Source organism: Leiobunum rupestre, chromosome 7, assembly GCF_980474605.1.
Source record: "Leiobunum rupestre chromosome 7, qqLeiRupe1.1.hap1, whole genome shotgun sequence".
Taxonomy (NCBI): Eukaryota; Metazoa; Arthropoda; class Arachnida; order Opiliones; family Sclerosomatidae; genus Leiobunum; species Leiobunum rupestre.
Genome location: NC_143390.1, coordinates 30,406,803 through 30,430,997, shown reverse-complemented (window position 1 = coordinate 30,430,997; position 24,195 = coordinate 30,406,803). Strand labels below are relative to the sequence as shown.

At 37.4% G+C, this 24,195-nt stretch overlaps 2 protein-coding genes across 5 annotated transcripts in view; both read right to left on the bottom strand.

The window, feature by feature from the left end:
* Positions 1-177: 177 nt before the first annotated feature.
* Mad1 (Mitotic arrest-deficient 1) lies at positions 178-6,446 on the bottom strand. 4 transcript variants are annotated; one of them, XM_090154073.1, is made up of 12 exons: positions 6,354-6,446; positions 3,221-3,674; positions 2,860-3,095; positions 2,654-2,792; positions 2,462-2,592; positions 2,213-2,386; positions 2,039-2,125; positions 1,673-1,973; positions 1,506-1,588; positions 1,156-1,433; positions 879-1,069; positions 178-385 (listed from the first exon to the last, which is right to left on the bottom strand). In XM_090154073.1, exons 2-12 carry the CDS (start codon positions 3,650-3,652, stop codon positions 233-235), a joined length of 2,205 nt encoding a protein of 734 aa, XP_090010199.1. In that variant the 5' UTR covers positions 3,653-3,674; positions 6,354-6,446; the 3' UTR covers positions 178-232. The 4 variants fall into 4 exon arrangements, with proteins under 4 accessions (XP_090010199.1, XP_090010201.1, XP_090010202.1 ...); XM_090154075.1 differs by lacking the exon at positions 6,354-6,446 and adding an exon at positions 4,312-4,370; XM_090154076.1 differs by lacking the exon at positions 6,354-6,446 and adding an exon at positions 4,031-4,095.
* A 5,055-nt stretch (positions 6,447-11,501) lies between these two features.
* Positions 11,502-24,195, bottom strand: part of trh (PAS domain-containing protein trachealess) — a 176,900-nt gene continuing 164,206 nt past the window's right edge. Inside the window, exons 4-12 of the mRNA XM_090180677.1 lie at positions 20,038-20,108; positions 19,495-19,584; positions 17,683-18,042; positions 14,689-14,882; positions 14,509-14,615; positions 14,287-14,434; positions 14,116-14,228; positions 13,886-14,016; positions 11,502-13,825 (exon numbers count right to left, since the gene is read on the bottom strand). Coding sequence (XP_090036803.1) covers positions 12,455-13,825; positions 13,886-14,016; positions 14,116-14,228; positions 14,287-14,434; positions 14,509-14,615; positions 14,689-14,882; positions 17,683-18,042; positions 19,495-19,584; positions 20,038-20,108 — 2,585 coding nt within the window. The 3' untranslated portion in view covers positions 11,502-12,454. The remainder of the gene's footprint in view (positions 13,826-13,885; positions 14,017-14,115; positions 14,229-14,286; positions 14,435-14,508; positions 14,616-14,688; positions 14,883-17,682; positions 18,043-19,494; positions 19,585-20,037; positions 20,109-24,195) is intronic.

Below are 24,195 nucleotides of genomic sequence, written 5' to 3'. Positions count from 1 at the left end.
GTGGTGAAAACTGAAAAGGCTCTTTGGGAAAACTAAGTTATAACACGTCATCATTGTTTCTAAAAATCCACATCCTTTTAGCGATCAAATGTTATATCCATTTCCATATAGTGAATAGTAAGAAGGTTATTGTATTTCTAGGGCACTGGTTGTGCTATTACATCAGTTTAAAAACAGCATATTATAAAATATTTATTAGATGGAAATTTACAACATCAGGTTTTCATCAAGATTACGCTATTGTTTGATTTTTATATAAATCCAAGGTAAGTGTACTCAGAAAAACTGGGATTGAATTACGTTTTACTAATAAGTCACCAATCATAGGTAAAAGGACCTTGGAGTAATCAGTTTCCAAGAGTTGCAGTTTGCCATCATCAGTAGACTAAAAAAAATAAAATTGTTAACCAAACATACAAGTCAAAGGACTTATATAAAATTAGGATGTAAACTAAAATTTTCCCCTAGGTTTGATCATTGACAGTTGATTTTAAGAGCTCTGACGCATTATTTCAGAAAAGAAAAAAACATGCTTAGAGGACCCCTAACTCAATCATGAAAAGTCTTATATAGCGTTTTCCACTAGGAAGCTCTGAGAGCACTCCGAAATTGCAAGCAAATTCGTAACTCTGGGAGGCTGACCCGAATAATAAGTCTCCATCGGTTGCTATCTATAATACTAGACCTTCCATTCTAAAATTATTTTCCATTAATGTTGGAAACAGATTTGAAGTGAATCTGTACAAGTAAATTCTTTTTTATCAAGGAAAAGAGACTGCTTATGAATACAAACCAAATACTTTTGGAAGATAACATAATTTGTGAGGGGAAAAGTTAAAAAATAAATAACAGAAACCAACAAGTAATAGTCACAGTACCTCAAAAATTAGATGTTCATCGGGACTTTCAGAAAACAGGTGCGACAGCTTGTATTTTTTTGAAGCTATAATGTCAATACGGTATCCGGTGAGAAGATAAGTTATTTCTCGAAATTCAGTGCTCGTTTTCTTAAACGCTTCCATCATGCGCTTCATTTTTTGCTCCGCAGACTGGAGTTGCTCTTTCAGAGCTGACAAAAGTTGTACAATTGTACTATCATGGGTTGTTTTTATTTGGACCTAAACCTTTAAAAAAATCTAACAGAGCGTTGCCTACTTTTGTTTTGTTCAGTGGCTACAGCATCGGAAATAGTGGTTGTTTCCATGGTCAAATTACTTGAGTCGAGTTTCTCAGACAAAATTTTCAATTTGATTTTTAATTTGTCATTTTCTTTCCTCAATGTTTCTACTTCTTTGGATCGTTTTATCTCTGCCAACGCAACAGGATTAGCCTTGAAATGTAAAACTCTGAATTCAGAGGTAGGGTGATTAGACTGTCTTTGTGAAAGTTCTCTATTATTGGCCAATTGAGCCTCTAATAAATTAACCTGCAACCTGAAGAGCTTCAATTTAAATACTATTTTTGGGTGATTTAAAAAAAAAAAGGGGGGATGTTTTATACGTTACCTCAAATCATCCGTTTCCGCTTTCAATTTATTAACTTCTGCCACAAAAACTGGGTCTCTTTCTTTGAAATCCCTCGTTTCAGTCTGTTTAAAATTAAAAATATATGAAATTATGGCTGAATTTAAGTTTTACATCTACTTTTTAACATAACACCCGAGGAAACCTACCATTGCTTGATTAGATTTGTTAGCTTCCTCCAGAAGGTTCTTATAATCATCAACGAGGCTTTCTAACGTGTGGATTCTATCATTTTTAACAAATTCTATATCCATCGTCACTTCACTCTCATAGGAAGATATTAATCTTTTATAACTCTCGCATTCTTTGGACAACAGTAGCTGTCTGTGTTTAAGTTTTCTGGCGTAATTGTTGATGTTTTCCATACTCTTCTTCACTTGATCCAATTCCATTCTTAAAGATTTCGACTCATCTTCTAAACGTTTTTCAGTTAACTTCGAGGTTTTTATCCTGCACTTGCCAAATTTAAACTTTGAATGTTAACTGTATAAACATCAACTTGACAAAATACTTACTCGCATTTCAATTGGCCAATTTCTTCTTGCAATACAGCTTCCCTTTTCTGTAAGAAAGCCACGCGGCTTGATATGATGGATGGTGAACTAGCGCAAAATAATGCAAAATTTTATTAGAAATTCCTTTTTTTAAAAGCTGTAACAATAAAACAAATTATTTTAAAACCAACCAACCTAGATTCTCCGAGGCTTTTGGCAAGACATTCCCATTTGCTTAAAGATATTTTCAATGACTGGTTCTCAATCTTAAGTTTATTTATTTCCTCTGAATTGCGTTGATCACTGTTCAACAGTTCCTGCATACTCTGAAGCTTTTCTCTAAAGAGCAAAACATTATTTTGGTTTTCTCTAAAACCAAAATAATATCGTTTAATCAACATATCAGAGTTCAAATTTTAAAAAAGCTGAACAAGACAATACTACCTTAAAACTTCATTCTGTTTTTTGAGTACTTCACATTCTTTTTCTTTCGCAATGAGTTCCTTTATATTTGATTTCATGGACTCTATAAACTCTTCGGATTCTTCGTAGTTCTTGAGCTTTTGTTGCAGTTGCTACAAAGAAAATAATTAATACAATCGAAAATAATCTATTAACCAAACTGTATTATCTTACATTTAATTCAGTCTCATAAAGGTTGTTTATACCTTGTTTCTCAAGCTCAAATGTCTCTCGCATTTTCTTATTTCTTATTTCAAATTGTTCTTTTTGATGTTTAAGTTGATCTTCTTTCGTAAACAGTTCGGATTTTAACCTGGTTTAAAATAGAGATATATTACTACACTTAATATGTCTTTATAAATGACTATTACGCAACTTACTGCATTATTTTTTCTTCGTAGACTCTCGTTTCAGATTGCCGGTTGCTTCTTTCGTCTTGTAACTCATTTTCAAATGATGAAAGTTTTTTCAATGTATTTTGAAGTTTAACATTTGCTTTCTTGATTTCCATTTCAAGTTTATCTTTGTCCTCTTTGAGAGAAATTTTAAGTTCTGTATCTCTGTATTCAAACTGTTTCAGTTTTTCTGATAATGTCTGGGTTTTCAGTTTTTCACCCTGTAAAAAAAGACCAGGATAAGTCGTAGTTAAAACGGAATATACCATTCAAATCAAGTACATAATTAGCAATAAACCGAAGACCCTCAAAATATTTAAGTAAACATCTCAACTAAGAATCATACCTCTAAATGTTGTTTTAAAAGTTCAATCTCCTTCGTTGTTTCTATGCGGAGCATTTTAATTTCTGGTTCTTTTGAGGAAATACTTGATTTGAGCTGTTCAGATAAAGCTTGGATATAGTAAATAGTTGAATCCTTTTCATTAAGTTTCCTCTTTAAACTTGAAAGTGTTATGTCCGTTTTCAGTTTTGATTTTGGACTTGAATTATGAGTTCCAGAAGGGTAGGCCACCTTACTAGCGGAGGAAAATTCTGTAGTATTGCTAGTATCATCCAAACTGAACTTTGGAATTGGTTGTCTTTGCCGTGTAAGATGCTGAATATTGTCATATGGTATAGACTGTTTCCGAACATAGGCTTCAGCCTCTTTCATCATATTATCAATAGAAATGTCGGGATGTCTCCCGTGAGATCCATCTTTCCCATAATATGTCATTTTTATCTGCAGATGTTAAATTCTGAAAATAGGGAATTAGGAGGGGATTAACGATATCAATAACCTGTTGGCCAAAGTTAAATAATATGGTTTATTATGAGAGATGAAGGAAAAGTTGAATACCATTTTTTTAATTATTTATCATTTTATCAGGGTGGTTTTAAAACGTTCAAAAAGGTCATGTTAAAAGTTGTTGACCAGAAGGTATTTATTTATTTTTAGGGATAATGACCAAGTTGAGATAATCTGCAGGCATCATGATACAAGAGAGGTGAAGACATTTTTTATTAAATTTGGCCACAGAAGGGATCGTAAAGACTTTCATTTCACACAATATGATTTAGGTTACATTGTCAAAATCAAAATAAATATACGTACCAAGTATTTCAGACGCTTAAATAGCGTACATATAATAAATTTTGATATCAATACAAATAAATAATTCAAAACTTTCAGAACGTTATACGCTGCCTACGTTAATCAGGCAGCGGTTTTAATTACGAATTTCACCATTTTCTTCAAATTAATCCGCTAGATGTCGATAAAAACGAGTGTAACGATAGGTTTGGTTTTTAGCACTATCTGGCCAGACCTAGCGATTTCTCTAATGACAAAATTTATATTTATCTATATTATCTTTAATTTCATCAACACTTAACCTTAAATGTTTTAATTCGGTTTGAATGCCAGTTTTTATGAATGACCTTGATAAAAACTCGGCATGTGACCGTACCCAGTGGCGTAGCCAGGGGGGAATTGGGGGCACATCCCCCCCCCCCCCCCCGAAACGTATGGTCGTACGTACAAGTATTTTTATTTTTTACTTTTTTTTCTAAACAAAATCCTGGCTACGCCACTGACCGTACCCCAGCGGGGAAACTCTCACGGCGGTCTCCGATCGGTTTCGTTCTCCATTTCGAATATAAATTACATTACGAGAGCGTCAGGATCGATTTTAAAATAAATTCAACACGTTGGTGTTGTAGCAAAAAATAAATGGTCTAACATAATAGCATATGTAACATAATTACTCATAAGTATGCCACTAGCTCTATTTCTTCACTAACGGTTTGTTTCACAGATAGTAGGTGGTTTTTTTCACCTGTTCTGGGTTTTTTGAGCAGGTTAAAAAGTGTAGCCATATGAATTCTGTCTTGACGAATGAAACGAGTTGGAGTAAGAAGGGAGTAGTTAAAGGTTAAAGGTTATTTATAAAAAGTTTTCGTGAAACGAAATTTAAGCAGACGACAAAGCTACACCTCCTTTCGAGGAGGAGTAAAAAGTGTAACCTTCGAGTTCTGGAACAAGCGAACAAAATTCGGGACATGGTAAATCTTACCCCGAGAGTAAAAAGTTTACACTTTTTGTCACCGGACAAGCGAAAAAAAAACACCTATTGCGTCATCCGTACCGTACGTAATATTTGACGTCATCGAATCTCAAATGCCGATTATGCCGTCGTACAATTAGCTCCACTTCTGATAAACCGACGGCCATTATTTTAGTAAACAAACCGGTTTGAACAACCGAGGCTTAGGAGCTAAAATGAACTACAATTTGTTAATGCAATCTAGGAGCAACAAACACAACACCCCACACAAGGAGAACGCAACCCGTCAAAAGTCGTGGATTTTCTTGTGTACATTTTTCATTGGCTAGACGCTTTTCCGCCTGCTGCCGTCGGAAGGGGAAAATTCGGAAATTGTCTGCCCCCCGCCCGTAAAACGTTCAGCGTAAAGGCCCGTGACGCTCGTCCAATGAAATTCGTACACAACCCTTCGTTAGCGTGTTTAAAGGCTAGCTGCGTTCTCCTTGTGTTTGTTGCTCCTAGATGCAATTAATAAAGTTTCCGGAGACTCAGGTTCTAATATAAATTGCATTGTCAAATAAAAGAAGCAGGTTTATTGAAAAAATAGTTGAAATTCAGGATGAACTTTTCCGGGGCATCTACACGGTTGGAGTCTTTGCAGATATATCCCACTTCAACGACTTGTTCCATTTTCGGAAAGTGATCTCTGAACCGAACCGTATTGGTCATTTTCTCCAGAGCATGCACGATTTACGAACCTTGATTTTCTCCAACCATTTATTTTTCCAAACTACTCATTATTTAACTTCATCCGCACAAACCGAGCGAGTTTATATATTTCAATCACTACCGACTAAATTATCGGTAGTGTTTCAATAAAGCATTTAGGCTGACTAAAATTCCGACGCAAAAAATTCCTTCTCAATTTAGAGGTTTTCCATTGGCTTAAATAAATATGTTAGTAGCCAATAGTGTGACTCCCAAAATTACTAGGATGAATAAAACGAGGGGTCGGACACTTGCCATTATTTTGTACGGGATTTCGGGATTTCGTAGAGATTTTGGCGATTTTATCCTTACTTTTTGAAGTGATTTTGGGATTTCAATGCTAATTTACCATAGAGAGAGTTAAAAGATTTTGCGATTTTAGACAAAGTGTACGGGATTTTGGTAAATGTCCGACCCCTCGGAATAAAAAGGTTAAAATCTAACGTAGTCCACCTTTTTACTGGTTCGTGGTGAAACAAACCGTTAGTGAAGATTTTTGAATGGAATAAAGGTACAGGGGCATACTTATGAGTAATTATGTTACATATGATAATAGAATAATAAAGCTAAGTCTCCACTCCTACACGATTCAATAATTATGATTAATTATGGAATTTAACTAACCTGACAGTAATTTATCCAACGAAGATAACCGGAAGCAACGAGTTTCATGTTCTGAAACGTCCGATGACGCAATCGCTCTACGACAGACAGAAGTCATTCAGTGCGTATTATGTTACGCATAGTTATCAGTAATTATTTTAGGCTAACTGAAGCTTCTGGATTACAATTAGGAAATTACTACATTACGAACTAAACAACAGACACATAATAGTTTGCTTATATTATCTGCGCATGATAAAAAAAATTAAATTAATACCAAATACATAATTTACAGTGTCGAAGCATTTCATTAAAAACACGTACGTCGGCATTAATGACCGCCACGATTTGGAATTTGACCAATACTATCGATAGTTTGATATTGCGATAGTAGCCTCTTCTGCACACGCGCATTGTCATTTTTTATTTTTACAGAATAGCCCCCTTGCCGGTACCGCTAGCTTCCTGTAAATTTTAAAGGTTAAGCTAGCGATAGAAAACGTGTACTGGGAACGTGATGGAGCATAGAGATAGAAAAGAAATAGAGGCACTATTGTATCTGGCGAAGTTGACCAAGGGCGTGTTTAAGGGGGGGGGGGGTTGGGGGTTCAAACCCTCCCCCCCCGAAATGCTGATGACTGGGGGAGGAGTGCCTAATAATAATCAGTTAAACTTTCGTCAGCACCCCCCCTTGAAATTTTCCCTCGAAACCCCCCCTGAAATAAAATCCTGGATACGCCCTTGAAGTTGACCGCGAGTGCCGACCCCATTTTCGCCAATGTAGGACGCCATGAGGTGGGCAGATTACGTGGCGCCATCGATGCGCGGTGAAATGAAATACATTATGTCTTTTTTAAAATCAACTATAATTTGATGTAAACAAAGGAAGGATAGATGGCGTTGCAAATTCTGCCCATCTCCGCTTTCATGCATGCGTGGGGGGGGGGGGGGGGGGTTAATCTTCCCTCTATTTCTTTTCTATCTCTATGACGTAGCTTAATGTGGACAGTCGACACCAAAGATAGCTTATATAGTCTTTGGTCGACACGTTCCCCCTACATGTTACCTAGAGCACGGCCAACTTTGATCTCTCGCGCTCGAACAGCGCGTGATCAAAGTTGGCCGTGCCTAGAGCTAGCTTAACCATAGATATAGGAAACGTATATAAAGGTCTAGATAAAATATTTCAAAGGGAGTGAATACGGAGGTGACAGCTAGCAGAAACGCGTAATTTCTGCAGGCTATCCTTATAAAGTGCTATTTATTTCCTAAGAAAGCTCGTGCTATCGTCGCGAGAGCCATTGTCTCCTGCTTAAAAATTATACTAATTACTAAAAGTCACCAACAGATGGTGTCTAAAGACTACGGCCCGCGGAAAGGTCAAGCACTTAGTACTAAAATGCTAAGAGAGCTCACGCTCTTGGTCACGTGCCTTCCTCGGTGTCTGCTAGGTGTCAATTCCGTATTTTATGTTAGGCTTAGACGCCCCGAAATTTATCTAGACCTTTATATACATTTCTTATATCTATGAGCTTAACTTATCTAACTTTTTACAGCAGTGTTCGGACGAGTCGAATTCACCCAAAAATATAAATTATGTCAATATGATGAAAGCATTCGGAAAGCAAATAGGCAAATTTCAACTTTGGGAAAAAAATTGAAGGTAGAAAATTGGTCTTTACCTTTAAAGAACAATAAAGTCGATGCCGCGGCACGGTAGACAGCAATAAGATGTTAAGGGATCCGTTGCCAGGGGTCAAGAAATGATTTCTTATCGTGAAGCGATTACCAGCCAGTGTTCGGGTAGGAAAATGTAACTCGAGGAAGAATGCTACGAATTTTGAAATGACTCAGGGGCTCAAATCTGTAAACAATCTAACAATATTTGAAAACCCTTCAACTGTTAAATGCCAAAATCGAGTTTTCCATCGAAAGTTCACTTTAAACAGTTATTGGAATTCCGCAAAACTTTCGTATGAGCATAAATTAATACAAAATATCGTATTAATCGAAAGTTCGTGATTAACTCTTTTCATAAACCGAACCAAAAGTAGGATAATACCCAAAAGTGTGTCAGATGTACCTTCGCACCTATTAAATTTTCTAGTGAGGCCTAGTCACACTATAGACTACATAACCTACTAGTTGGAATAGTACTAGCAACATTATATTTAATTCATAGTTTGCACCGAAGGGAGGGGCCTATGGTCTCCAAGGAAACTGGGAGGGCGATCAAAAATTCAAACCATTTCGCGCGTAGCTACTAAATAGGTAGCCATTTTGTTGGTAATATCGTCAAAGCTACGAAACGTATTAGATTTATACTTTAAAATTTTAAATGGGTCCTAAACAAAGCCAGATAAGATTCTAAGGCCGGGTTATTTAAATAAAATATCAAATTACGACAGAAATATCTACGAAAAGAAGTTAACAAAGCTTATCAAAGTTAGGCCTTTGCGGTCATCCTTTTTACAATTACTTTCACTATCGAATAAAATAAACAATTTTCGCTCTCCACTCGAATAATTTTTAACCAGGCAGATAACCATTTTTAACGTGAAAATAATTCCTTAATCATTTGAAAATAATTAAAATCCGCAAACAGACGATTGAAACTGTTAACCCCTCCCGTTTTACTAAGAAATCTACACCTTCAAAATGGCGGCAAAGAACCGTTCATTCTTGCTCAAATTAAATATTTATTCTTGGTTCTTATATCTATACTTGGAACTGCGTCATTGATGACGTAGGGATGCAAACTATGGGTACGTCAAGTTATTAAGATTTCTTGCCAGAAATGCAAGATTTCTTGCGATCTTGCTAACTTGACGATTTTCAAAACCGGAAACAAGAACTTTTGATCTCACAAATCTTGCGAGATTTCCAAGATCGCTTTCGAGGTAGTTTTTAAGAAGATTCAAGATGGCGTCGAATGCCAATGAATTATTTGGCGTAGCTCTAATAGATGATATTACGGGAATAAATTAAAATTTTGAGGTTTCCGCCGAAGAATTCCAACGACTTGTAAATGGTAAATATATTTGTAATTGGTTTGGTCGTTTTTTTTTAAATTAAAGCAACGTTTCGAACTATTATTTCCAAAAAGGCTTAAAGTTTTATTACTTATTTTACAAATCCAGCTTATCGAAGAAAATTGATAGACAACTTGACACTTTTTTTAAATTCTTTTAACTAAGAAATTGTCTTGCAAGAACAAAATCTTACGGTAAGATTTAGATCTCCATAACTTGACGCGCCCAAGGTATCTATATTCTGGCGCGATTTTCTCACCCGTAGACATAATGATACGTTCTAAAACGCCTCACTCGGCGGCGCTGGAGTACCTCGATTTTGATGACACATTTTCCGACCCCCCCTTCGTTTCCCTTTTTTACTTTGCGACAAACTCTCATTAACTACTATACCGTTCTGACACACTTTTGGGTCTTATGTTACTTTTGACGGAACTGATAGTTGTAATAATTAAGAGTTCCTCGTAATTGATAGTTGATTAAACGGTAAACCTAGAAGAACATGACCAACGGAGATCAGTACCAGTATAACGACAAGTCCTTCCACGGTTCAGTCTATCTTTGAGTTTTAACCCGTTATTTAATTTGACCCTTTTATTTCGAATCAAATCCAGTAAGCGTTCCACTGGGATGTACCAAGCTTGTATGATAAACTTGATCAAGATCTTAAAGGCCGACTACATAGTTATTCGGTTTACTCTGTCTTTCACTGGAAGCTGGCTCGCTGCAAGACACATTTGTTATGCAAGCAGCCGACTACCAGTGAGAAACAGAGTAAACCGAATAAATATGTAGTCGGCCTTTAAAACAGATTTAGATTATCTGCGAAATCTTGAAATGGACGACGAGAAGATGAAGCTAGAAATTAATAGTTTTATAAATTTTAGGTTTTATATTCTTGTCATTCCACGTGAAATGAACCAGTCATGTCACTATAAACAAATCAATGAAATTTACTTAGACAAGGAATTATTTTAACTGTGGCACCCACACGTCTCGCTAAGTTCCTGACGTTAGCGTAGCTTGGAAACGGATATTAATTAGGTTTTTACACCCCTCTCTTTTTGACTTTTTAACTTAACCATTTTACTATCCTTCGACTACAAATCTCATAACCATTTATAGCAATTTTAAAGGGTCATATCCGATTGAAATTTATCTGCCAAAATTTTTTTCGAACCGTAAGCAGCTTTTCAACGATATCGCACTCGATCTAACATAACACTGAAAATTTACTAAAAATTCTACTTTAAAATTTCATAATTGTTCAAGCTGAAATTTTAGTTTGGCCAAATTCATAGAAATCCGTCATTTGTGGCAGCTCAATTGGAAAAAATGTTCTTGTCATAGCAAGAGGGGCTTTCGGGACACTCTGTTGTGGTTGTTAAAAACAGATAGCAGTGTTCAAATAATTCTACCTCTACCACTTTTTAAATAATGTTTGTTGCTGGGAGAGCATTTCGAGATAATGCCGAATATTTATGAAAATCTTCATTTTAGATATCGCCGGCTTTTGGCTATATTGAGTAAAATTATTTTAGAAATCTTGAAATAAAATTGAAAATTTCCAAATGTTGGACCCCCCAATTGTCGATACCATTTTGGTCTGTGTATACTAAATGAGAAAATTCTTTTAAATTGCTTACGGTAATTTCTTAACATATACGATTGGATGAGGTTACTTGGCGAGTCACGAGATACAAAAATACATCTTACATGTTAAATATACAATTTTTTTATAAATACCTTCATTTTGTAAAGGGTCTGTTCATAAACTATATAAAAAATATTTTTCCATTTTGTTCACAGATTTCCGAATGATACCCCAAATTAATCAACACTGCCATCTTTTTTAGCATGAAATAATTGAACTTTTTTTTATAAAAATGGTAATACTTACGAAGGATATAAAAATGGAAGTATAAAAAAGTCAAAATCAAAGGATATAACATTTTTAACTCTATTGCAAAAAGTATTAAATATTTTATCCCAAATTTTCGCCATGCAAATTTTATTTAAATGGATTTTTCATAGTGACGACTGGTTAAAGAAAGCACCCCAGTTACCACAAATCAGGAAATCGTTCAAATTACTTCTTTAAGGACAGTAGTAAAAAAATCGGAGATTAGAACTACTGCGATTCGTCCTTAAAATAAGTCATTTTAATAAAAGGAAAAAAATAATACGATGAAAAAAATTGTACTTCTTTGAAACATCACAACCTGAATAAAACGAGGGAAAAAATGCTTCGGTTTATCAGAACCACAATTACATCATCATTACGCCGCTCTATATTATAACATATTTATCTCATAAATAAATTAATTTCGTTATTTCTTTAGCTTTATACACGTGAGATATTTATACAACTTAGCAGTCTAACCGTCAATAACGTCCAATTTGATTTTCGAGTGAGAAGATAAATTTTTAATTTCTTTCTTAAATAATTATCAGTACGATTTCAACCGGGAGTTAAAAATTCTACATTTCAAAATAATAAACAAAATCGTAAACCGCGTTAAAACTCGGCCCTACAGCCTCGTTTCTAATATCACATAATTTACTCCGTTTTGAATTTGTCTTCCGTATTTAAACAAAGCGTCGGCAGTTCTCGGCCAGAGTTCGTTTTCGCGGCCACATCATTCGCTAACAACGAATCTGCGGGATGAAAGTAGCGGACAATGACCAACAGAAATCTCGGCTAAAATCTACGAGGGAACTGAACGAGGCAAAATTTCCATATTCCTACTTGACGATTATGGTACAAACGTTACTCTTACAAATGCACCGGGAAATAAACATTTATAAACACGGATTTTCGACCAACTATTTCAAGACCATATTCTACGTACGTATAGGGTCAAAGTTCGTTTCTTCCGAACGATTACGCGGGCGATTAGTTTTATACAAGTATTGACAATTCAAAGCGGCCACCCACGCCCAAGATCAGTCGGTAAATTGTCAGCGCGCGTAGACGAACGAAGGTGTCTATATATATATGAATAACGACGGGCGAGAACTAAACGACGAATAAGGCGAAATCTATCTAGCGTACGCGTCGAAATTGAAGTAAATAGAGCGAATGTACCCTTAGGAATTGGGTTGCGGGTACCAGGCCGATCCGTTGGGGGCGTGGTGCGTGTGGTGAGCGCTTTTGGGGGCGGCCGCGGGATGATACAGGTGGAAACTACTAGCGTGATGAGAGTAAAGAGATTGCTGTTCCGTCAAACTGGCTTGCGGGTGTCCGTAGGTGGCTTCCAAGGAGCCCGGGTGCACGAACACTTGCGGCTTCAGAGGGAGATGAGGTAAGCTTTCGGCGTAGTGCCTCATGTGCGGAATGGCCGCGGCGGCGGCGGCCGAAGCCGCTTCCGTGAAAGTGGCCGTGTCGCTGATCGCGGCGTGGAACTTTTCCCGCGGAGAAACGGAAGCGGGAGGAGTCATGGCGCTGTAAGTGTCCATATACACCGAAGATGGCGCCACCGACGCGACGGAATACGCTTGCACTAACCCGTAAGGTTCCGAACCCACCTTCGTTTGCAGCGCGAATTGAGGCTGGTCTCCGTAAGAGCCGCCTACCACGTCGGGGCCGAGCGAGCCCGCGCCGGGAGCCCCTCCCAGCGTGGCTCCTCCTCCGCCGCCGGGAGGGGTGGCCAGAGCGCCTTGCGCGTCCGAATAGTACGTCGTGGGCCGACTCACGTGAGAGCCCGACCTTATGACGGATTCTCGGTTGACGTAGAGCTGTCGCAGGAACGAAGAGGCCGGAAGCGTGGTCGGTTGAGCGCCGCCTATCCACTGGATCGTGGCCCCGCGCGCCTGCTGCGACTTCGCGGCGTCGGGGCCTCCTTCGCCGCCGCTGCTGGCGCTCGCCGGGAGATGCTTGTTCATGACGTCTTCGAGTTCGCGCACCGACATGGCGGCCGTCGCGTCGTTCGATCCGTACGAGCTGCCAGTCGACGAGGGCCGCTTCCAATGGCGGCCGCGCTCGTCGTCGTCCGTCTTGCCGCGGGCCGACGAGCGCGGGCTGCACGACGCGCCGCCGTCGCTGTTGGAGGGACTCGCTTTCCCCTCGATCGACGCGGGCCCGGAACGAGCGCTGCCCAAGAAGCGATTTCCGTTTCCGCCTAAGGGACTGAGTGTGAGACTAGAGTCGGTCGGCGGCCGGGACTTGGCGGGAGGCGGACTTTGGCCCGAGTCCGCCGCCGACGCCGCCGCCGCCGCCGCTTCGGGATTGTTCTTCCTCTTGCGAGCGGAATGGTGGTGGTGGTGGTGTTGGGCCCCTTCTAGCTTGCGCGCGGGCATTCCCGGATGCTGCTGCACCCTTCCGTTCGGTTTCTCGTTCACGTTCACCGGAGTCGCTCCGAACGGCGAAGGGTCGATCGCAATTTCCAACGGTTTGACGTTCGGGCTCGTCTCTTCTCGAATGCGCGACATGACGTTCGCGTCGGCCGACCTACAGCCCTCCTAGAGAAAAAGGGACGCGTTAGGGTTGGCCGAGAAGACCAAAACGATCGAATGACTTACTCCCGCTAGCCTCAAACTGTCCATTCTTTTCTTAGACCTTTCCGAGTGACCACCGTCTCCGCCGTTGGACGAATGACTTTCTTTGGTCCGAGGCGACCTTTTATTTTCCGGATCTTTGGGGGGAGTATCTCCTGCTCAAAGAAACCGGTCTCTTAGAAACCGAATCGATTTAAGCCTAATTTAATTTGATTAGAGCTAAAACGAGGCGCGCGACCAAAGTGGGCTCTTACCGTCCTTGTCCGGCGACGAATCTTGTTCCGAGTTATTCTGGTCATCGGGTTTCAGGTCGTTCGTATGCCTCAACTGACTACAGTCCATCACGCAATTTTTGTACTCGATTCCACTGAAACGAATTGATTTATCAACACGTACGCGACGATTTAGTAACGGCGAACGCTTACCTCAGAACGTAGTTGACGCAAATAATGCTTTGTTCCTCGGAATTCTTGGAATTGCAAATAACGGTGGCGCACGTCTGGATCCACGTGAAGCCGCCGTTCTTGTTGATGATTCTGTAATAGCCACTCATCACTTGGCCTTTATGCATGACTGGCGGCGAAATTAAATACGTTTAATCGAAACGTAGACTCTATTAGGGGCGTCGCTAAAAACGAGAGACTTACGATCGGTATGGCACTTTCGAAGCTTTTGCACGTCTTGTCCGTAACACAGTGTATACATATTTTTACCCGTTAACTCTTCGGGAGTGTAATCTAATAATTCAGACACCCTACAAAGTGCCAAAATACCCTCATTTAAGAAAGCGTTCTAACGATAAGCGGGTGGAGCTCGTCTATACGTACCTAGGTTCGCAGTGCGCTATTCTAAAGTCAAAGTTGAGCCTCAGAACGAACATGTCGGACTCCAGTCTGACTTCGTTGACCGACGGGGGTGGTAGGGCGATGGCCAGAGCCACGACTCCGACCAGTTGCGGCGGTTGCTTCCGGTTGTGCGAAAATGTATATTGCGGCCTGCAGTGGCAAAGTACTAAAAGCACCTGAAAACAACGAAACCAACCTTTGTAGTGGACGATAGAAAATCACGTCCCTTACTCACGTTCCTCAAACTTCTTAATTACTTTAAATTTATTTGGCAATCACTTATTTGTTTTAAATTAACTAAAGGGATAATAAATTAATTATGTCTTCAGGGTTGCCATAGATTTTTGACAATCAAATTCCCTCACTTTTCCAAGTTTTCCCTGACCATTTGCGAAGATTTTCCCTGACTTATTTTGTACCAAGATTTTGTATTTTTTTACCGTTATTTAAGAAAAAGTTTCCTATTTGCAACCGAAATTAAATTCCCTGACAATCCTGATTTTTAGACTAAATTTCAAAATTCCCTGATTTTTAGACCAAATTTCAAAATTCCCTGATTTTTAGACCAAATTTTAAAATTCCCTGATTTTTAGACCAAATTTTAAAATTCCCTGATTTTTAGACCAAATTTTAAAATTCCCTGATTTTTAGACCAAATTTTAAAATTCCCTGATTTTTATACCCATATTAAAATTCCCTGATTTTTATACCCATATTAAAATTCCCTGATTTTTAGACCAAATTTTAAAATTCCCTGATTTTTATACCCATATTAAAATTCCCTGATTTTTATACCCATATTAAAATTCCCTGATTTTTAGACCAAATTTTAAAATTCCCTGATTTTTATACCCATATTAAAATTCCCTGATTTTTATACCCATATTAAAATTCCCTGATTTTTAGACCAAATTTTAAAATTCCCTGATTTTTATACCCATATTAAAATTCCCTGATTTTTATACCCATATTAAAATTCCCTGATTTTTAGACCAAATTTTAAAATTCCCTGATTTTTATACCCATATTAAAATTCCCTGATTTTTAGACCAAATTTTAAAATTCCCTGATTTTTAGACCAAATTTTAAAATTCCCTGATTTTTATACCCATATTAAAATTCCCTGATTTTTATACCCATATTAAAATTCCCTGATTTTTAGACCAAATTTTAAAATTCCCTGATTTTTAGACCAAATTTTAAAATTCCCTGATTTTTATACCCATATTAAAATTCCCTGATTTTTATACCCATATTAAAATTCCCTGATTTTTAGACCAAATTTTAAAATTCCCTGATTTTTATACCCATATTAAAATTCCCTGATTTTTAGACCAAATTTTAAAATTCCCTGATTTTTAGACCAAATTTTAAAATTCCCTGATTTTTATACCCATATTAAAATTCCCTGATTTTTAGACCAAATTTTAAAATTCCCTGATTTTTATACCCATATTAAAATTCCCTGATTTTTAGACCAAATTTTAAAATTCCCTGATTTTTATACCCATATTAAAATTCCCTGATTTTTATACCCATATTAAAATTCCCTGATTTTTAGACCAAATTTTAAAATTCCCTGATTTTTATACCCATATTAAAATTCCCTGATTTTTAGACCAAATTTTAAAATTCCCTGATTTTTAGACCAAATTTTAAAATTCCCTGATTTTTATACCCATATTAAAATTCCCTGATTTTTATACCCATATTAAAATTCCCTGATTTTTAGACCAAATTTTAAAATTCCCTGATTTTTAGACCAAATTTTAAAATTCCCTGATTTTTATACCCATATTAAAATTCCCTGATTTTTATACCCATATTAAAATTCCCTGATTTTTAGACCAAATTTTAAAATTCCCTGATTTTTATACCCATATTAAAATTCCCTGATTTTTAGACCAAATTTTAAAATTCCCTGATTTTTAGACCAAATTTTAAAATTCCCTGATTTTTATACCCATATTAAAATTCCCTGATTTTTAGACCAAATTTTAAAATTCCCTGATTTTTAGACCAAATTTTAAAATTCCCTGATTTTTAGACCAAATTTTAAAATTCCCTGATTTTTATACCCATATTAAAAATCCCTGATTTTTATACCCATATTAAAATTCCCTGATTTTTAGACCAAATTTTAAAATTCCCTGATTTTTATACCCATATTAAAATTCCCTGATTTTTAGACCAAATTTTAAAATTCCCTGATTTTTAGACCAAATTTTAAAATTCCCTGATTTTTATACCCATATTAAAATTCCCTGATTTTTATACCCATATTAAAATTCCCTGATTTTTAGACCAAATTTTAAAATTTCCTGATTTTTAGACCAAATTTTAAAATTCCCTGATTTTTAGACCCATATTAAAATTCCCTGATTTTTATACCCATATTAAAATTCCCTGATTTTTATACCCATATTAAAATTCCGTGACTTTTCCGGGGATTCCAAGTTTTCCAGGTACCGTGGCAACCCTGGTCTTTCATTTTACAAACTTTCCTTTATGGTCTAATAAGTATGGTCGAAGGGGTGCCATCAAGAGTTACCGCACCGGGTTTTATTATTTTTTTAATGAAGTTGTAATTTACGTATTATCGCTAGCAACCCAAAGTGCAGTCGCCATCAAAGGATTATAAAAATGTCAAATTAGACGCGTTTTGAAATTTTTAATGTTTAGGCTTAGTTTCTCTTTTCGATATAACAGTCGCCAGCCAGATTTCCCGCACGGTACTGACGAGTTCCAAATAGAACGAAACCGGCCTACCGTTGGAATTTCTGGCTATTTTATTTAGTTTTTATGTAGTTTATTACTCTATTTGATCCGAGATTCGCTCGAAGACCTATCGGTACGAGTTATTAGTAAGTTTTTTAATTTTTTGATTTCTTCAAATTTGTTTAGGATTTAGATATATTATCCCTTTTAATTATGGACGAATCTACTTTTTCGCGTATTTGATCAAATTAGACTTACTCGATATCCCGAAGACTTAAAGTGACAACCTCTCTTCGTGAGGGTCGATTTCATTCTCACGCAGAAGGCCCTCTCCAGACCTTTGTAAGAGGCGTTCGCGCTCAGTTGCATCGTTGGTGCTGAAGAGAAACCATTAAGCGTCAGTCGCGCTGGTGGCCGGATAGAATTAACAGAAGGAATGGGATCCCTACCAGTTGGCGTGGAAGGTCCCCCCGTTGAGCCGTCGTCCGATCCGGCGGAACCACCCGGCGACGACAGAGATTGGTTGTTTTGGTTCAGGTTAATGCCCAACTGTTCGGCCACTTCCGCGTGATCTTGCTGATGTGTGTAATCGAAAACGCTACTTCCGGTCATTTCGACCTGCACGAATTGAACGTTTAAATTAATCCATCATTTCATTTCATACGGAAAGCAAAGCCTAATTGTTCTTGTATCAGGGCTCAAAGCGATTTTTTTTTAAAATATTATAGGAATTATAGGAAATTTCATAGAAAATATAGGAATTTACAGGAACATTTTTAGCCAAAAAAAGGAATTTATAGGAACATTTTAGCCAAAAAAAGGAATTTATAGGAACATTTTAGCTAAAAATAGGAAATTATAGGAACATTTTAGCTAAAAATAGGAAATTATAGGAGCATATTGAAATTATAGGAATTATAGGAAATTTCATAGAAAATATAGGAATTTACAGGAACATTTTTAGCCAAAAAAAGGAATTTATAGGAACATTTTAGCTAAAAATAGGAATTTATGGGAACAATTTTGAGAAAATAGGAAATTATAGGAGTATATTGAAATTAGAGGAATTTATAGGAACTCTGGGAGCCCAACCGTTGATGTTTTCGGGAACACCGGACCTAAGCCAGAGCTAAGCTCTATTTAGAAGGCAAATTTTTCCCAAACGTTAAGGCTGTTTTCTAATACATTATTTTAAAAATTATATGAATTTCTGGATATAGCTATAGAAAAACTAGAAAATTTCGAAAAAATAGGAATTTATAGGAACAATTTTGAGAAAATAGGAAATTATAGGAGCATATTGAAATTATAGGAATTATAGGAACTCTGGGAGCCCAACCGTTGAGGTTTTCGGGAACACCGAACCTAAACCAGAGCTAAGCTCTATTTAGGAGGCAAATTTTTCCCAAACGTTAAGGCTGTTTTCTAATACATTATTTTAAAAATTATATGAATTTCTGGATATAGCTATAGAAAAACTAGAAAATTTCGAAAAAATAGGAATTTATAGGAACAATTTTGAGAAAATAGGAAATTATAGGAGCATATTGAAATTATAGGAATTTATAGCAATTATAGGAACTCTGGGAGCCCTGTTGTATGTAATAGTTATTTTTGTTCAATACGCAATGCCTAATGCAATGGCGAGGGGTAAGACAGTCTCAGATAATCTGTACACAGAGTTCGTGCATTTAGCACTGTTAAAGGTACATATTTTCAAGAGTTCGCGAGTTCCCACTGTCAAAGGTACGGCCGTGTACACCGAGTTCGCAGAGTGTCTTACCCCTCGTTCTGTAACAAATAGTGGAAATTAGCGGTTTTACATTATCAGAATATGCAAACGAATATGAACTAGATTCCACTTTAATTAAAAAAAATATTTGAACTAAAGGGCTCACGAAGAAGGGAATAAAAATTTTGACTAAACTAAAAAAAGTAGAATCTACCTTTAAAATATATACATAAGATAGTGTTAACCGATTATTAACACGTTACATAACTTATCAAAATAATTTAGCTGAACCCCTGTGTACATTACAAGATTAAGATATATTTGAAAAGCAAACTTACCTGCGAGAGGCCGAGATAAATGGAGACAGTTTCGGAAATGTAAAGAAAACGGCCATCTGCTCCCAGCGAAAAGGCGAAACCATCCAAAGACTGTCACATTCCAGAAAAAAACAAAATTAATAATAATCTTACAACCAATTTAACACGCAATTAAGAGTCAACAGACTTCGATTTAAGTAACCCATGTCTTGAAAATTAAGGGTTCAAGACTCAGCACACCCAGTAGAGGCGCCAGGGCGGTTGTTTAGGTAGGTCAAGTAAGTGTGGCCCTATTTTATTTTGGGACCCTCTTAGAAGGATTTTAGACAACATTTTTCAATTTCCTCAAAATATCAATTTGCACGCTACCGGGATTTTAACGTTAACCCCCCAAAAGTGTTCGCTAATTTAAATTTTTTGGGGACCCATGGTAGGATCTGGGGTCCCCTTTAAGAGGGCTAGAGGACGGACCATGACCTATCTTGCCAACCCCCTGGCGTCGCCACTGAGGTGAAGTTATTTTTAGGGGACTAAAATTTTCGTTTATAAAGGAATAATATATACCTGTAAAATATGTGTTCCTTGGTGCTGCTCGAAAATCTCCATCGCGATGGATCGGTTTCGCATGGGACCACCTGAAAAACACAGAAAATTCTTAATAAAATATGTTTTGTACTATCAAATTAAGCACATTCAATAGCAGATTCTATAAAATATGGGAGGTCACGTGTTTAAGTTAGTTATATTGTACTGTATTGTCTAGTTTGTCAGAATTCTAACTCACAAGCTCAGAAAAGTTTAATTCTGAGAAACTATAGACTTCTTCTAACCGGAAATAGAATCATTGGTTTCCGACCATTCTGAGTCAAATAGTCGGAATAGTTTCGTGGTATACCTTGCCGACCGAAATCAAAATGTCGGAGTGTAGAAATTATATTTAACAAGTAAAACAGTGGGAATACGAAAGAATGGTGAATGGTAAGTAATATTTCGTCATTATTTATCATTGATTTTTAATGTCTAACAGTTTTTTTAGAACCTGCTCATTTAAAATTGTGCTCTAGAGCCAAGGCGTAACAGAAACATGTGCTTTATTTGGTTTTGATTTTTTAGATGAATTTTATGCTACAAAGAATTCTTAGAAAAAGAAACGCGACGGTTTCGAATCTTACTGTGTTCTGACAAAAATATTTCTGAGCGTATGACAAACTAGACGCATCCCAGTTAAAAATAAGAGCGCGTGCTATTTTTCTAATTTAAGAAATGTACAGCGCGTGCCAACAAAAACACCACTTTTATACATGTTTTGACTATATTTTCTTATAGAAAGAGCTATTTACAAATGTAGTATATTAAGTTTATTATGAGATAATATTTGATTTTATAAAATAAAAAGTGGTCGTGTCCAACTTTTTAAAATGTTGCTCTTACGTCACAAGACACAGCTTTATTAGTATATTCTTCGCGGGAGCGATTTGTACGCGCGCTCGAAAAAGCTATATTTTTCTCTGGCGATTGTAGCGCGCGCTCGTAGGCTTGTAAAAGTAAGAGCCACATTTAAACAAGATGGCCACGTTACTATATAAAAAGATCTATTGATAAATGTATATAAAGTCTAACATGAAATAATAGTTGATTTCATAAAATAAAAAGTGGTCTTGTGACTCTTGTCAAACTTGTTATAATGTTGCTCTTAAAAAAATTACTCAATCATGGTTTAGTTCAGCACAGAACAAGTGTCACACTTATGTTACGTTACTTACGCTATAAGGTATACGAATGTCTCGCGCTGATCACGCGTGATAAATCCCACGATATTAATGTAGCGGAAGAGCCGATCTCCCTCGCAACAATATTTTTCTCTTTTTAGGGAAATCTTGGGGCGAGGGGGAGTGAGAACCGCTAGTTGGCGGGGAGAGAGATGACTCCGACAGTTGGGTATAACCCGCGGGAATCAACCCATCCAAAGCTCGCGGGCTTTACGGTAACCCCAGTCCATCGCCACTCCTAAACCTGGAGTTTATACAGACGCGGAAGCGAACGGGGAGTCGGAAACCCGTACGCCGATAAAGCCTCCTCCGTGATGGATGGCTCGATTTGAAACAGTCACCGAAACTACCGGGACTTCGCCAATTTATAACACGAAGTCGCGGGAAAAATGTAAATTTCGTATCGCCCCAAATATTATGGAAAAGATAGCTATATTTTACTCGAAAAACAGTTGAAACAGTACGAAGATATATTCTCAAAATGAATTCTTAAAACTATGGATTTTGAGAGGGCTTTAAGCGTCAAATTATATTGAAGTAAAGACTAAATTTATATACTGATATTAAAAGAGAAAGGATAGATTAAGATACGAAGTTCTTTCACTGATTTGACGTAATTACATCCATCAGGAGCACACTCGGAATTATCCATAAAGAGAGATGGATGGGGCACAGTTCGCAAGGCGTGACGGTTCTGGAGAGGTGTATTCCTCTGGGAATGTACGACCCGCAACGGGGCCGCAGCGAGGATGTAAAGAGAGCGGTTTCCCCGTCGTTAAATCTAATGATGGTCGGAACAGGCGGCTTCTTTGAAAAACCCTTTTTGCGAAAAGTTGCGTCCAAGAACGGATTAGTTGGTGAACTAATAAATTATCACGACCAATTGGATGAGTAGGCTTAAGGTTTGCCAAATGGTACGAGACCCTCGACACGAAGTCTGGGGTGGCTCAAATGGAGATCAAACCATAGGGGGTCGACACGTGGCTCAATGGAGGATTATGTTTCTTCGAGACCCTAGGCGCCATTTTCTCATAAGGCGCTTTTATGTAAAAGTGCTTTTTGCATTTTTTATTTATTTAATTTTTAAGGCCCCGAAAGACCACGAGGCCCTAGGCACGTGCCTATTGGATAATCCACCACTGACGAGGATAGAGATAAATCAAGAGAGGCTCAATCAGGGTTCAAAAACCAAAAACCCGACCGAAAAACTCCCCCCCGCAGAAAAAACACACTTTCAAATATCAGATTTTAAATGAAAAAACGACTTGTTCAATAAACTTAGTCGATAATTCAAAATAACGGTCAAAAACGCCGCCGATCAGTTTAGTAAAATATTTTCGGCGGCGTAATCGTCGGCCATTTTCGATATGGAGATACAGGCCGGAAGGCAGGCAAGGCTGCCAGATTTCGATAGACCGAAAACGGCCAACTCTCTCAAATGTTTTCGTTTTCAAAACGAAAATTTTGCGGCGTAGCTATCGACTAAGACTATGTGCAATGACCACTTTAATAATTGTAGTGTGATACAAACTTTTGAAAGTTAACTGGCTCGTTAACTTGAAACTTATAACTTGGTACTTCTACCAGTCCTTTGGTTCAGCTTTCCGGTATCTGTATACCTTTACACATCGTCTAATTCAAATATGGAAATTTTATACTAAAATAAAAAACCCACCCAAATGAAAAAAAAACCATTAAAAACCCACCGGGTTAGGATTTTTGAAAAAAAAAAACAGTTTTTTTTTTCGAACCCTGGCTCAAATAAAGATCATACTAACAAGGAGACTACCCGAGGTGATTATCACGGATTTTGTTGAAACTCGGGGGTTAGGCAACCGAAAATGTTTTTGACCTCTCCATTTAAAAAAGCATGATATTTTCTCGGTTACCCAAATTTTGTTAAAATTAACCAAAATTGATCAATTTTACCCAAAATTCTTGATCAATTTTACCCAAAATTCTTGATCAAATTTCATCTTTTTGGTATAAGTTTTGAAAATTTAATTTTTTCAAAAATTTTAAGTAAGCAAGTACCCTGTGAAACCGAGAAAATTCCATGCTTTTTTAAATGGAGATTTTTCGTTTTGAGAGATCAAAAACATTTTCGATTGCCATGGGAAAACTAAAGCCCATTGCAACTTTTATCTTTGGTAATTTTCATACTACCATAAGGTCTACCTAACCCCCGAGTTTCAACAAAATCGGTGATAATCACCTCGGGTAGTCTCCTTGTAAGAGGCCCGATACGAAATGAAAGATAAGTCAAGAAAGGCCCAAATAAAGCTGAAACCTAAGCGGCCCATACGAGGCTAGCTCAAGCCCGCTTGGTTGTAAATCCCTCACTGATCATACACTTAAGTAAAACTGTGATGATTTCGAAAACTTTTTATGGTAGAGCTACGTTTGCGGAATTCTAATAAGTATTAATATGTTTCATAATTATAGCTAAAGAATATAACCTTTTTTTTAAATCTAAAAATAAACGTAAAAATTGAAGTCGGGGGGGGGGGGGGGCATATAGAAAATCACTGAGGCGATACATCATAAAATCCAATTGGGCCCATCCAGAGTTTCTAAAAATATCTTCAAGGTCGCCGGATAAAAAAAGCCGAACAGCTGATTTTGTTTGGAAACGACTAAAAATAATTTAAATAAATAATGACAACATCGCTGTCAAAGCTGAACGGACTAACGGCTAAATCCGCAAAAGGGCGGATCATCAGATGAAATAGATAAGCTCTGTTTGGTCACACTTCCTTCACCTTCTGACTACACCCCGTCGCCATTCCATTGACCTCCACCGCGCGTACCGCTATGATTTGAGTTTTCAATGTCGCTTATGATTATGAAAGAAGGGTGTATAGTTGAAATTTCAGTCAGAGGGTTCAGGGGCGTTGCATCTGGGGGGGAAATGGGGACAACGTAACCCCCTGAAATTTAGACTTGGGGACAA